The sequence below is a fragment of the Camelus ferus genome, chromosome 3, assembly GCF_009834535.1.
Source record: "Camelus ferus isolate YT-003-E chromosome 3, BCGSAC_Cfer_1.0, whole genome shotgun sequence".
Taxonomy (NCBI): Eukaryota; Metazoa; Chordata; class Mammalia; order Artiodactyla; family Camelidae; genus Camelus; species Camelus ferus.
In genome coordinates, this window is record NC_045698.1 from 32,368,346 (window position 1) to 32,384,088 (window position 15,743).

General features: G+C 37.8%; 1 protein-coding gene across 3 annotated transcripts in view; it reads left to right on the top strand.

Moving 5' to 3' along the window:
* The window catches only part of PARP8 (poly(ADP-ribose) polymerase family member 8), a 163,117-nt gene that overhangs the window by 142,237 nt on the left and 5,137 nt on the right, over nt 1–15,743 (top strand). For all 3 annotated transcript variants that reach the window (XM_032471889.1, XM_032471897.1, XM_032471903.1), the window contains 4 exons: nt 1,002–1,071; nt 4,149–4,222; nt 5,348–5,417; nt 6,272–6,356. In XM_032471889.1, coding sequence (XP_032327780.1) covers nt 1,002–1,071; nt 4,149–4,222; nt 5,348–5,417; nt 6,272–6,356 — 299 coding nt within the window. The remainder of the gene's footprint in view (nt 1–1,001; nt 1,072–4,148; nt 4,223–5,347; nt 5,418–6,271; nt 6,357–15,743) is intronic.

Genomic DNA, 15,743 nt, shown 5'->3' on the forward strand with positions numbered 1-15,743 from the left:
ATAAAGATGAAAAGAAAAAGAAAATTGAGTTGTCTTATGAGAAAATAGTAAAATCACTATTTGACCTTAAGTAGAAAAAAATTATCAATCGAAAAGTAAAACCATACACAAATTCTCTGCTAATCTAACACTTGAGCACTGCCTCAGTGCGAATACTTGAACGGAAGAAAAGGTAGGACTAAGAAGAAGCAAAGTGGAGATTGGACTCCAAAGAGCCTTCAGCCAGCTGTTTTTCAGCCCCCAGGACGGCACTTGGGCAGGATGTCATGGGTGTGGTCCTTGTCTTTATTTACGCCTTTCATCGCCAGCATCCCACCTCCTCCTCATGCAGCTGATTTTCATCTGCTGATGGAAGGATGTCAGGAAATGAGATCTTCAACCCAGTCACCTGTGCAAGATTCCAAAAGCTAATGACAATTGGGGTGATACAATTAAATATAAATGCCCATAAATACACATTTGTTGGCTTAATATTCAGTTCATACTGAATAAGGTGCAAGGGCCCTGGAACATGGAGATAATAAGAATTTTAATTGTTCTGAGTAGTTTCAATTAATGAAACTCTCTGTAACTTGAAAAATCTAGAGGAGGGTAAGAATTGGGTGACAGTGCTGTATCATGAAATCTGGAAAGGATACTTTGTTGATATCCTAGCAGGTGAGAGTCCTGATCAGCTTTCTGTCGCATGTGTTTCTACCTGTTTTGTTTCCAGTATTTTAGAGTCATTAACGTAAAAGCCTACTGCAGTACTGTATATTAAGTGACTGTCATCGGTAGGAAGGAAAACTTGTATCAAGGATTTTTTCTCTGGCTGTCATTTTCCATATATCAGTGCACTCTCAATTTCAAGGAAGGATATTAGTACTCTTTTCAAATTAGACCATGGAATAAGGACGTTATCATTTCTAAGAGCTAATGAGACTGATGGCCTTCTTTTGTGGAATTATAAACATTTGAAACCATCAACTGACCACTTCCTCTCCCACCTCTTTGCATCTTAGCTCCACGGTGCGATGTATGGAAGTGGGATCTATCTTAGTCCAATGTCAAGCATATCATTTGGTTACTCAGGTAAGCTTGTGTTTCATTTCTAACCTCATATTTAACAGTTTCTTGTGTTGTTGTTGTGTATTCCAGACACAGTCTTTTATCAAGTGAATGAAGCTTATTTGATACATCTGTGTTAAGTTCATCTGATAAATGTCAGAAGTGAAAACAAAGATTACATGTCAAGATGAATTTATAATACTTTCCCTCATATGTAAGATGGAATATATGTTTTGTCAGTTTCAAAATTAATTTTTGTTTCAGTAGTTTCTGCATTTATTCCGTCTGCAGTAAATGTTGATAGTATAGCATGTGCAAAGCATTATGTAGAGCAATGAAAACTATACATACAAATTAATCTTCTCTCATTGGGTGTTAGTCTGTATCATGCTGACTTCTTGTCTTTGAATGATTATATATTCCATAAAAAAGTTTTAAGCAATACTTAGGATTAGAAAAACAGCCTCAAAACCGTCCTACTTATTGAACTTCTTGTTAATATTTTGGTGAGATTGTTTGAAAAAATATTTTGGAGTAAGTCGAAAGCATGTACTGAGGAGGAATACAAAATACTTAAAGAATGATGACCAAATTGTTAGCATTTGTAATCCTTAGGTAGTACAATTTTGGGTGTTTTTTTTCTTTGCACTTTAAAAATGTTTGGAATATCGCAATGATCAGTGTAATTTTTTTTAGAAAAGTAACTTACTCTGTTTAAATATAAAGTTATTATGCCCACTGTAAAGAGGTTGAAACTACACAGAATTATATAAAATAACAAAAGAAAAATTTTCCTACAACCGCGGTGTTTAGTGTATTTCCCTTCAGATTTTTAAATGCTTTTATATTCACGTACCTGAATATGTAGTTGGTTTTACTCATGTGCTTGTGTGTGTGGTGATATGAGCCCACTCGACAACTTCAGCAGATGTCGTTCACATGGTGCCTGGATGGTGAGTCTTAAGATCCTTAGATTCTAGAAGAGGGTACTTAGGGCTGATCGCTAAGGGAACAGTAACCAGACTCACCTGACTTAATTACTCTGCCCAAGTGCATGCTCTGTCAGCCACAGCAAGTGGTTTCCCAGTGTTCCGTGTCAGTCTTCCCCAGAGCACGTGTCCTAAGAGCCCTAGGTGGACCCCGTATGCCTGTTCTGAGCCACCCTCGGATGTCACGTGGTGCCACTTCCCATGATCATTATTGGTCAAAGCAGTCACAAGCCCTCCACATTCAAGGGCTGGGCAATTAGACTCCATCTCCTGATGTAAAAGTGGCAGAGTCACATTGTAGAAAAGCTTATGTGTTGAGAAATACTGTTGCAGCGACCTTTAAAAATACAATATGCCAAGATAACACTAAGAAAGTAAATACCAGAAGAGTAAGATAGTATAGGAAAAAAATAACATAGTTCAATGGAGGAGACAATTAAAATCAGACTCTAAATCTTATTAAAATAGAATACAATAAAAAACCAACATAAAATCTGTTTGAATAAATAAATACAGCCTCAGCAGAGAGATGGAAAACACAGCAAGTCTTCAAGTATGTGATTTTCTTCTTCTTGTACTGGTTGGTGTACAGACTCTTCAGATGGGTCCACGGAAGCGTTTGTGGGGGTGACAGAAGAGTGTAAAATTTGCCTGTGTGAATGTTCATTTGTCTAGGAAGAGAGTCTATAGCTTTCTTCCGATTTTTTAAGTGTCCTTGATCTGGGAAAAAAAATGTAAGAACCCCTGCAGTAAGATGAAGTAGTGTTATACTTGGTGTTGAGAGCTGCAAGTTTAGGAGATAGAGAGCAAAACATACAGCCTCCCTGCAGACAGCAGCCTTTTCTCAGAACTGTGCCTCTGAACCCTAGGTCTTCCCCAACTTGCCCCCACCCACGTCGGCACCTTCCGGGGAATGACTGACTTAGAGGACGGTTACATCCACAGCATTTGCAGTTTGGTCCGTCGGTTTTGCCCATTCCTATTAAACCTATTATTGAAACAGCAGGAAATAAGCACACTTTTCAACTTCAGGATAGTAAATGAACATTAAAAATAAAATTAGCTACATATCTACCTAATCTAAAACAGATATGAATTTTAGTTCTATTTTGTGTGTAGTAATTTACAGTAAAAAATCATGGCATTAACAGAGTAAGGTGAGACTTGTGAGTATCATAGCCAAAAGGACTTACATAGTTTTCCATCCTTGGAGGAATAGTGAATTCTACAGGAATTGCATATACATCAACGGTTCATGAAGTTAAATAGCAGTATAAATATATTTTTCGGATATTGTTCATATTTCCCACCCCTTATTCTCTTCACTCACGAGCAGTAAGAAAGAAATTTAGGTCCTGAAAAGCCTTTTAAAATCAAGTTGTGAGAATTTTCTAAGTATTATCAGTTTTATGTAAGAGAATGTCCTATCTTTTTTATTTTTTAACAGTTTTTATTGAGTTATAGTCATTTTACAATGTTGTGTCAGATTCCAATGTAGAGCACAATTTTTCAGTTATACATGAACATACATATATTCACTGTCACATTTTTTTTTTTGCTGTGAGCTACCGCAAGATCTTGTATATATTTCCCTGTGCTATACAGTATAATCTTGTTTATCTATTCTGCATATGCCTGTCAGTATCTACAAATTTTGAGCTCCCAGTCTGTCCCTTCCCACCCCCCGCCCCCTTGGCAACCACAGGTTTGTATTCTATGTCTATGAGTCTTGTTTCTGTTTTGGATTAGGTTTCTGTTTTGTATTATGTGAGATTCCACATATAAGCGATCTCATATGGTATTTTTCTTTCTCTTTTTGACTTACTTCACTTAGAATGACAGAGAATGTCCTACCTTTTCAATGCAAAGAACAACAAACTGAATTTTCTCCTTTGTAGCTGGACCAGGACTTCCAGAACCCACTGACTTCCCACTACCCGCTCCTCCGTCCCTGGGCTGGGAGCACAGCGGCTGCTCCTTCAGGAGCCCCCTGTGACTGGCCTGAGGCTGCCAAGCCTTTGCCTAAAGTAGAACTTTGCAGTATAGATGGATTATATTTTAAGCCGCATCATACAGTTTTGTTCCTAAATTACTCTTTGCTGGTGTTTTTAGGGATGAACAAGAAGCAGAAGGTGTCAGCCAAGGATGAGCCGGCTTCAAGCAGTAAAAGCAGCAACACATCCCAGGTGTCGTAGTGACTCGAGTGACTGCTTCTGATGAGTGAACTCTAGCTCCTTTAGCCAGCAGGATTTCAATAAATACTCAGGCTTTTTAAGTCTGCAGAATTATTTTAAGTGGTCATTACTCACACAGGAATGAAACTCACCCTAAAATGTAATAACCCAAATGCCTTTATTCAGTAAATACTCAAGTATTTCTTGAGCTCCTACTGTAATGCTAGACATCTCCTAGGCATTGGGCTACAGTGGTCATCAAAAACAGACAAATCCTCTTGGAGCCGACATTCTACTCAGTGGATGTAAATACATTAAATACAGATTTAGATAGAATGCTGGGTGCTAGTAAATCTTATGGGGAAAAATCAGGGAAAAGGGATATTGAATGCTGTGGAATGGGACATAGAACTAGAAGGAATGTTAAATGGGGTGGTCAGAAAAGCATGCTCTGGGAAGGTTCTGTCTGAGTAAAGACCTGTCAGTACTGAGTGCCCAAGCCATATGGCTCTCAGGGAGAAAGATCATTCCAGGCATAGAGAAGAGCAGACACAAATCCCTTGCTGTTTCAGAGAAAACAAGCATTCTGGACAAATTCCACTTGATAAATAATGTGACTTTATTTTTTTTTAAAAACCAGTATAGTTAATCGAATATTCAAAAACAAAACCTCCAGATTTTCTACATGAGATGTTTCTGAAACTTCTGTACCTTAACGATACTATAAAAATGGGTTGGTTTTGGATAGTTAGATGATGTGGAATAATTGATTTTAATGTTTGAAAAGATCATGCAGCTTTAATTTTGTTTCCCTTGAAATAAAGATGCTAGGCTTCCAGTAAAAATAAATTTGAGTTCTAATTCTGTGTGGTGACGCTGTTGAGCCTTAATTTAGCATTTTTTTAATTCACTTTTCTTGAGAGTGATTTAATTATAATTATGTACAGAATTAAGTGATATAAAAAATATAGCTTGGCATTAAGAGAGAATTCAAGGATATTGCTGCTAGTCTAGATAGGCCTTTTTTAAAACTCTGGAGCTATCTTGGTGACTATTATTTTTTAATGATGATCATTTTTTTTCACTTGAGTGACTGTCCCATTTTTGCTCTAATGTTTAAATTCTTTTGGAATTTAGTCACAGAAAAAAGGACAGCAATCCCAATTCCTGCAAAGCCGTAATTTAAAATGCATAGCCTTATGTGAAGGTAAGTTGAAAGTTTTATAAACCACGTGGCACTAATTCTGTATCTTATCTGTATTTAAGAATTTCAGTATATTTACAGAATTTTCATGATGGACTAGTGCAAGCCTTATTCCTTTTGACCATCTCTAAGGGCACAAATGGAAAGTGGATGCAGCAGAGATCATAAAGGTTAAAACCAAAGAGCAGAATTGGCAGGAATTCAAACAGTGCTGTATTTTATTCTTGGCAGATATTTCAGAATGGTACTTATCTCTTTCTGATCAAGGATTGCTTATCTCTCTTGTCAGTATGCCCCCTTCTTCTTTGCATTGGTTTCTGGACATACAATACCATGAAAAATCTGAGAGATGAACCAGGTGCTGAGAAGATAACCCAATAGGCCTTTCTTGTTCCTACACTGAAGTTATTCTTCTATTCTGAATGTAGGACAGAAAATTGATAGACGATTTGCAAGATCATATACTTTCCTTTGTTCTTGCTTTAAAATTTGACTTTGGCTAAAAATTTATTTTTTTTCTTTTTGTGTTCGGAGTTTCAGTAGCCACTGTTAACTGTCTTTTAAGTTTTCAAAGTGATAGTTACAGAGGAGCTAAGTTGCGTTCTACATGGTTCCCAAGTCAGGACCTATTTGCTGTCATAACAGGCAAGAGACTTCCTTCCTACTGTTATGCTAATCGCGTTCCAAATGTCAAACTGTTGCTTGGCATTTCACTAGTTTTATTTAAATTTCTTGGTAGTTTATAGTAAGGTTAAACATTTTTCTTATGTTAATTTATGCATGTATTTTTGCTTTTAGATTTTTAAGAGAAGTAACTTCAAATAAAATAGTTCTGTAATTTTATCTTCCACTTACAGTGATCACCTCACCTGACCTGCACAAACATGGAGAGATATGGGTCGTCCCAAATACTGATCATGTCTGCACCCGATTCTTTTTTGTGTAAGTATAAAGGCTTAAATTTGTACAGTACTGTCTCCTCCATAAATGAGGTAGTAGTCACTACATTATTATTTGGTCCCCTTAGCTGCTGATATATTAACAGACGGGTATTTTCTCATCAACTGAACGCTTTTGTTTTATTTTAAGAAGCTATGAAAAACAGCGATGTTTAATTGCTTTTAACTTAGAAGAACTGAAGAAAAACATGGTGTCTTTAACCACTGTCTGTGTGTATGTATGTACACATGTGTATATAAGTGTATATATACATACATACAGGTCTTACATGTATCTAGCTAGATATATACACATAAATAGACACATATTCTTTGTATATTTAAAAAATACTAGAACTGAGAATGAGGACAACAATAATGAGAAAGTCTTAGTCCTATGAGAAGTTGATCTGCATTCCATATAATGTAGGCTAGCAATGCAGGGCATGTTAACGTGGATTTTTTGACACTGCTCTAACATAAGAGCTGCATTAAAATACAATAACATTATTTTTCATCCTTAAACAAATCAGTGCAGTAGACCTGTGTGATTTTCACCCCTCCTTGCCTAACTCTCAGCCTTTTCCCATACCTGTTTCTTCCTCATCCATGATTGTATCACAGAAAAGACCTCAGGGAAGAGTTGAATATATCTGTTTTGTACTTTTACATCATTTTCTGAAAAGAAGCTGGAGAAATGCACTGGCTTGTTTTATAAGCCATGTCAAAATGACTATATCATGATTAGTTCAAAATACAGCGTAGCTGTAGCATGCTACACCTGCAGCATTTGATCTCTTAGCTTGTGACAGACTGTTCACAATGAAAATTTTATGAACTGCCTGGTTTTCTTTTGGATGGTCTGAAACTGACTTACAACACAGATTTATATGTTATGTATTTGTGTATCTTTTGTGTTTATGATACATACTAATACATAGAATATATAGTATGAGACGTATACATATCTATAGATTTCATTCTTAATGGTGAGGCAGCAATGGGTATAGTGGAAAGAGCCCCCCTGCTTTTGATCAGACAATTTGTTTCCAGGCTGACCAGTTATTAGGTGACATTGGCCAAGCCGCACAGCCTCTCTAAGCTTCATCAGTAGATCATATAGCATCATCCGCAGAGACAGTAGGACAGTATACTTGTGTCAGTCAGAATCCCAACAGGAAGCCACTGGCCCATGAGGAACATAACTTCTGTCGTCCGCAGTTAGATAACTTACAGAAGTGTGGTTATAGGGAAATCACAGGTCTAGTGTAGTAACTTGGGCCTGGTCGCACCAGAACTGATGCACATCCTAAGGTCCAGAAAAATAAGAACAGGAAGCAGCCAACAGAACCTGGCAGGAGAGCCGTTTCTAGTTCAGTGGCTTTGAAAGGAGTCATGGCCTTCAGTTCAGGGGTTAAGCAGCCCGAGGTGCCCTTGGGGGGCTGGAACCAAACAAAACCTTGACCTCCTGCCACTGCCCTGCTGGGATTCCCCATTGGCCAAACTCTACCATAAACTAGAGGGCAAGGGAGCATATTGACTGAGTCCACGTGAGTCAGCCTCCTGGGGCAGAAGGCAAGGTAGAGGAGGGAGCATTGGAGCTCCCGGGGCTCCTAGGAAAGCTGTCTTCACGCTGCTGCTTAAGGTTATGATTCGGAGTAAGTTAGCACAGTACAGGTCTCCACTGAAAGGCACTCACTGAATATTTTTTCTCTTCTTTCTTGACTGATCTTGACTATTATCCATGGTTAGAAGATCAGCCTTCCAAAAACCACTTCCAACCACAGTTATTTCATTGAGTGACCTGGAGATTTTGACCAAAAAAATTACCCCAAATTCCTTTCCTTAACCTGACGTTAATTAGTTAACCTATACCTTTTAGCGTCTCGCTAAAATTCAAATTTGTTGAGCTAAATAAACAACTTTAGATATGGAAGTAGGCAGTAAACGTTTCTAGTATTATTTCTTTGCAGATTTACATAAATTACATGCAAACTGAATCAGTAGCGATAGATGTGTGGGTGTGGGTTTGTGTGTGTCGACTGGAGAGAAGGATTTCTGTATTTCATAAGAAAAAAGTGAGGAAGGACCATCTGAAGAAAAGAGAAGAAAACACTTTCAATACATTCAGATGCTCTCCAAACAATGCAAAGGAAAAAAATTTTGTTAAGAGAATGATTTTCTTTTTTTTTATAAACACAAATGAGACTTCATCATTTTTGTCTACTCTGTCAGGAGAGAAGGAACTAATTAAGGACAATTGATAAGATTCAAAATACATCAAAAGGAGAATCCATTCACTAATTAATGTACATTCTAATTACAACTATCAGTTTCTTTCTTTATTTAGATACAATCACAGAGTTCTTGCCTCCCTAGTGGGGGTGACATCTAGGAAAAGAATAAGTTGATGAGAAAGAAGTGAGTTGTCACAAATATACCATCATTAGATAGAAACTCAACTTCTGTTCTCGATCTATTTATTTATTTATTTTTATACAATATGTGATCTCTAATGTTACACACGCTTTGCCTCAAGACTAGGATATAAATTAGTGAGGGCTCTTTTTTTATCTGTTACTAAGTGAAAATATTAAGAATTATAATAAGTTCTGTGCAAATCTGATTTCCATAATGAAGGAGATAATAAATAGTCATTTAATATCCTAATTACATTCTTTCCAACAAGTAAATAATAACAGGGAATGAGAGAAAAATGAGAGGAATTTTAGGGAACAGAGTATCAGAAAAAAATTAAAACTAAAATTTAAAGGAAGATGTTTGTTAGAAGAAAAAAGAAAATAAGAAGTTTTAAAAATTTTTGTTGGAAAATTCTAAAAATCAAATATAAGTGCTTTAGGCAAAATGTCATAATTCAGATGTTAAGAACAGATCCCAGCCAAGTTTGAGTGTCTAGGAATTACTGCTAAAGCTTGATTTCATTGCTGACCTCGAGACACGTGTGTACAAAGACATTAAGGTCAGTATGTAGAAATAAGGCAGATGTTTTAAAAGGGCCAGAAGGTGGGCTTAACCACGGGATGTGAAAACCAAACAGACAGATAGTGCTCTAGTCACGTACAACGGAAATGTTAATTTCACAGTGCATGGGATTTTAAAGCTAGAAAGGAAAACTTGCCATGGGTTTTTTCCATAATTAGGACTAAATAATAAAATCCAAGAGAAGGTAAGAGATGATTTGGCTGAACAAACAGGTGTCGTCTAGTGCCATGGGCACCCCATGCTGCACTGCCCCCCCACCGCTGCTGTAGAAGTGGGGATATGTCTTCTCCCTCCACCGTTTTGGACCAAGGAAAGGTTAAGAACTACCAGGTTTTCGTATCCCACCTATTTGATGTTACCACCTACATGTTTAACACTTCAGTGGTTCTTTTGTTTAGAGCAGGCAGATCCACAAATCAATCATTTCCATATTTTCTCTGTTACATAGATTTAAGGTATATGTACCCCCTCCTATTTCTCAAAATATTTCAAGAAGTTCAGAAATTTGAGAGCAGGAAGGACCAAATAAAACAGACCATTTGTAGAAGAGATACATGGGGTATTTTTAGGTTCTTGAGTCAAGCAGATCTCAGTGCTAAATAAACTTCAGGAATTCCTATCCAAAGCCTATTTTATCTTTGCAGGTAAAGTTCAAATACCACCTATTCTGCGAAGCTCCTAATCAAAATTAATCTCTTCCTACAGCTCAGTGCAGAACTTCCATTTAAAATTCAGTTCATTCATTGTATCCGACTCTTGCACAGGGCTGTGAACTTAAGGGTGGACCCTTACGCTTGTTTTTTTACTGTCCTTTGTGCCCTGCATCAGCTCATCGGTACCCGATGCACAGTTTCTTGTCAGTAAATTTTTACTGAAGAACCAAAAAATGGCAAAAAGGAAAATATTTTGGAATATGTATGGGTTTTTTTTTTAATTTATAGAAGAAAATGTATGTTTTTTATTTCAGGTCAAAGTTTGAAATATATCTAAAGAGGTAGCTACAAGAAAAATGTTTAAAATAAGGACTGTATAATGGCCATTATGTGAAATAAGAGATGTCTTGCATTGTCATTTTCCAAAAGATACACAGTGTTTGAATGAGAACACAGCGAGAAGACAGCTTATTTATGAGGTTAGAAGACAGAACATTCAGTCATGGCTCAGTGACATAAGCTGTGTGACATCAGGCTGATACGATCAGGGAACTTTGCTTTATCCCCAGTCTGTAATAAATTCAATTTCTCTGTTTCTAGCCCAGATCTCTTTCCAAGATTGAAACTGCCACATCATTCCCCTGCTTAAAACTCTTTGGTAGCTGCTTACTATTTATAAGATGAAGTCCAGGTTCCTTTACAAAGGGAACCAGCTGCCTCCTTGGTGCTCTGTTCTTCCTTCTGTACCACTGCGTTGAAGGTCGAGGAGATCCAGTCCCCATCTGCCATTTTTCTCTGCCCAGCATCCCTCACCCCGGGGAGTTACGCCTCACGACCTGAACTGTGTGCTGGGGTTTCCACACTTAATGCTTTTGTTCGTTCCTTCCTCCTCTAGGCTGGGGTTGTCTCTTTCATTCTCTTCCCTCATACTTGTTTATCTAACCCCCGCGCCTCGTTTAAATATTAGTATATGCCTTCCCTTCTCCCAGAAAATTCTCTTGGTGCCTTTTTGCTGCTCCTTTTTGTTGCTATATAATACCCTGGGCATGTTTTTATTATTGGGTTATTCTTTTTTTTTAATGTATGGTCTTCTCCATTACTCTGTATACCTCTCGAGGTCGAGGACTATGTGAGTCACTTGCGTTTGCATAGAGGTTGGCAGATACGTAGGAATGAATGAAATGTTCATATTATAACTGCTTGCTGGATGTTTCTTCCCGAAAAGTCCACTAGTACCCAAAAATCATTATGCACAAAATGGAACCCATTATTGCTAAATCTGCTAACCAACTTCTCAGCTTCCTCAACTTATGCAGTCATTTCACACTTCAAAGAGACTTGAAACCTGAACTGTAGTTTCCAGTTTGTTTTTCTGTGCTCACTGGAGTCATCAGTTCCAAGTACATCTTTTCACAGTCTTCTTCTATAAATACCTTTGTTTCTGTGTGTTTCATTCTCCCCCCTAGAAGACACCAAAAGATTCCTCAGTATTCTCCATGCTTCTGATTTCTTCATTGCTCATAATCTATTTTGTACAATGTCAGAATTTAAAAATATTACCATTATTGCACTAATACTACATTATTACCTGTTCAGTGCACAGAGACTGAAATCAAAAGTAAGCCAAAAAAGGAGGCTGGGTATAGCTAAATGGTAGAGCCCATGCTTAGTTAGCTAAATCTTTTTTTTAGAAGTCCTGGATTGAATCCCCAGTACCTCCATTAAAACAAACAGACAATAAAGTAAACTTTTTTAAAAAGGTAAGCCAAAAGGGAAACAATCATGACCCATCATATCTCCACTTAGAGTTAACTACACTTAATCTTTGGTGTGTAGCCTGCACTTCTGTGCATATAAAATTTTAAGATCATACTGTCTATACCAAATTAATTTTCAAAAAGCAGAGTTTTGATTATTCCTTGCTTGTAAAGGCTGGTAGTTACTGACAGATAAAAAGATGGCATTCTGCAACATAGAGCCCATTTTACTTCAGTTACATGCACGAACCACTGATTGAATTAAATTATTATCCAGTCTGTTTCTTGAAAACAGCTTGGAGTTGTTTTCCCCACTACTGTGCCTTTGCGCAGTCAGTCCAAATGCTTGACCTTTTCACCAGCTCAGCCTTTAGCCAATTTTTCAAGACTTAACTGTGTGATGGTCTTTTCTGTGGGGCCTTTCCCGATGTCCCGGTCAGACATGACATCTGTCTTGACTCTGAGTTTTGCTTGCCCTTTCTTTGTATCAGCTGCCTTGTCTGTCCTACAGTTATTTGCGTAACTCTATTATCTCCCCTAGTAAAATGCAAATTCTGTCTGTGTTTGGGGATCTTACGTCTTGTGCAGAAACACTTAATACATATTGAATGAAAGCAATGACAAAAGACCGAATGTTCTAACTTAATGAAGAGATTTATATAAAGTAGACACCACACTTACTGCATTAGATTTCTTACAAGAACGTGGGAGAAGTTCTGGGTGTCATTCAGTTCACAGTGAATTTCTCCTCTGTTGCTAATGAAAAACTGTGCTATCATTTCTGGGTTCCAGATGTAGGGAGTCAGAAAACAGATTTATGTGTACCAATCTTAAAGCTGTCACAAAGCTGCTATCATCAGCTGCTATAATCAAAATAAAGGTTGTCAATAGATTCAAATTTTTGTCCATGAAATGTCCTAATATACCTACCCAAGAGAGTTCCAGATAGACAGCTAAATTCCATCTATTGTCTTATTTTCTCTCTCACAGCTTTTTAAGTAAATTGATTTATTTTTCATTAAAATTTTAGTAATCTTTTTTGTATTCCTGGAAACAGAAGTAATTTTTGTATTGGATAGTTTCATTTTTCCTTCATTTTTCTAGTCAGATGTATCATTTCCCTACTGATATCATTCTTGCTCTATTTCTTTTTTTGTTTTTTAATTTTATTGCTTTCTAGTCTGTATGCTATATTGTAATAAATGCCCTAATGCCACTAGTCATTCATGTATCCAAGCCCTGCCCACTGACCAAAGCAAATGGAAGTTGGTTTTCCCTTTATTATCGTACAGTCTTCATGGTTGAAGCCAGCTGAATGCCTCTGGCCGATTTTAGCCTTCAGCCCACAGCTGTCGTGCTTCCTGGTGGGCCTCACGGACAATGGAAAAAGAAGCATTTTTCTTAATACTTTCAATCTCAGTCTCTCACTCTTGCGCTCTCTTCTCTCTTCTCCATTAGCTTTGAACGCTTTTTAAGTGTTGGTGAGTGTGTAATATTTGGCGACAGCAAACCCTTCCATTTGACCGGAAAAGAGAGTGAGGGGGCAGTGATGGGACGTGACTGGAGAGGATGTTTAGGTTTGGATTATGAAGAACCCAGCTATTCCACTCCAGGGACATTGGATTTTGTTCTGCAAGTGAAACGAAGGGCATTTGCGTCACTCTAGCAGGGCAGAGAACAGTCTTATAGGAAGGATGGGGGTGGATAAGTGAAGAGATAGATCAGTTATAATGTCATAGCAATAGTCTAGGTCAGCGTTTCTCACTACAAAAAATGCATTTGATACAGTGACTTGGGAAAGAGCAAGGCTTACGTCGTGTGGTACAGTCAGTACTCCCTGTCCTTCTCTCTTCCAATTTCATTGAAAAGTGCTAGCCTGGACAACCTAATTAATTTCAAAGCATGCTAACTGTACACCACCTGCAACTTGAAAATCACTCGTTTAGGTGAATGATAATGAAGACCTAAATGATGGTAAGGGCATCAGATGGAGAGAAGGCAAAAATGGGGAGAACTAGGAAAGTAGAAGCAAGATAATTTGATGATTTGCTGGATTTGGAAACATGCGCTAGCCAAGAATGACTGAAGTTTTCTTGTTGGTAGAGAGAGTAGATGGTGGTATTTCAAACTGAGGTACTGATAGAGTAGAAAAGAGCAGTCTTGGGGTAAATTAAATGCAGTTTTGAATAGATCACTTTTGTGACTTCTGTAAGAAAATCATAGTTAGGGAAAGATGTAAGGAGTGGAGATGCAGTTTTAGGAATCAGCGTGTGGGTGACAGTTACAACAATGGGAGAGACTAGAGTGAGTCTGCATATCGTGAGAAGAGAGCTCACCGAGAAGTGAATTGTGGATAAAACCAGGATTGAAATGGGAGGCCAGGGAAGAGGGTGCAATGAATGAGACTGAGAATTAAGAAGCAAAGGGCCAACTCCGGAGTGAAGAGATGACACAGCTTCAAGGAAAAGAGCCATCCGCTGTGCCGCGTGCCGCAGACACAGAGGATACAGCCTCCTGCCTTCATCAGCCGGAAGGCCACGGGCAGCCATTGTCAGTACTTTTCAGTAGAGCAGTAGGATCTGAAGAATGATTGCAGTGGGTTGAGGAAAAAATGAGAAGTTAAAATACATTACAGGCAATTCTTAATCAAAGTCAACTTTAAATTGAAAGGAGTAGAGATGATAGTATGTAGGCTGTGTGTCTGTTAAGGCAAGAATATCTTATTCAACATTGTGTCCAAAGTATACAGGGCGTAGGAAGTGTGTTGACTGTACCAGAAGTGCCATGGAGAGAACAAACATGTTAGGAAGTTTAAGGTGGAGATCCACGGTGGACGGCATCTGAAATGGGAAGCCACCAAGAACCAAAACTGTTCTAAGACCTGCCACTCTTCCCACTTCTCTCCAGGCACTCTGGTTCTTTTATTGTGTCTACTCCATTCTCCTTTTGTCGGTCTGTTTTGTTTTCCATAAGCTACATCCTTGCGGAGTTAGCCCAGCTGACTTGGTGAAACACAGTTACCTCCTTTGGGCTGAGCCTTCAAGCCAGGTTGCTTCCACAGCCCTGGCTCCGGATTTTGGATGGCTTACCTTACCCTTGGTACAGTGACTAACCAGATTTTCACAGAAATCAAGCTAACATATTTTACTTGCTTAATAAAATATATCTTTACACAGTTTGCCACAAAACATCTGATTAGATCTGCGTAATTCTAAAGCATTTCACTTTACATGTCCTCTGGTTCTTAACATGGCACTTACTGTTTGGTCTCCTGAGAAAATATTTATAACTGGGCTTTGTATCACGTATCCTATACTTTTTTTTTTTTTTTACAATAATGTTTCACCATTGGGTGCCTTATATATACACATTTGTGTGTATTTGTGTGTGTGTGTGTGTGTGTGTGTTTGGGTAAGAACTAACCAAGTAGACAATGTTGGGCCATTTCTTAGGAATTTAAACTTAATGCAAATGCAGTTATCACTAGTTTTTTAAGCAGTTGATTATGCAAGGACCTACATTCTCATTGCTGTATGTCATCTTGTTTCATTTTTCTGTATTGTGCTATTTCAGGAGAATTTAAGTATGGTGAGGAAAAGACAGGGGTGCACACTAATCTTTGAGACACTGTGCTTGTACCCCTTGTTATCTATTTTGAAGTAATTGTCACTTCTCTAAAGCTTCTGTCTTGAAGTCATTTTTATGAAAGTAAAATTAATTCATCATCTATTCTACTCTGAATATTATCATGGAAGTTTAAAAATGCATTCTTGGGAAATTCTTATTGCCCAAGTAAGTTTATTTGAGGGAATGAATTGTCATCTAAAATGTAATTATTTCTTTCTAAAGGACTTAGTAATTGCTGTCCTTTAATGTTATTTTTTCACTTCTATTGCTTAGCTAAACTTAGCAGACTTACATTCTTATATGAAGTGCCGGCATAAATAAAACTATGTTATAGTCAGACTAAATAGAGCA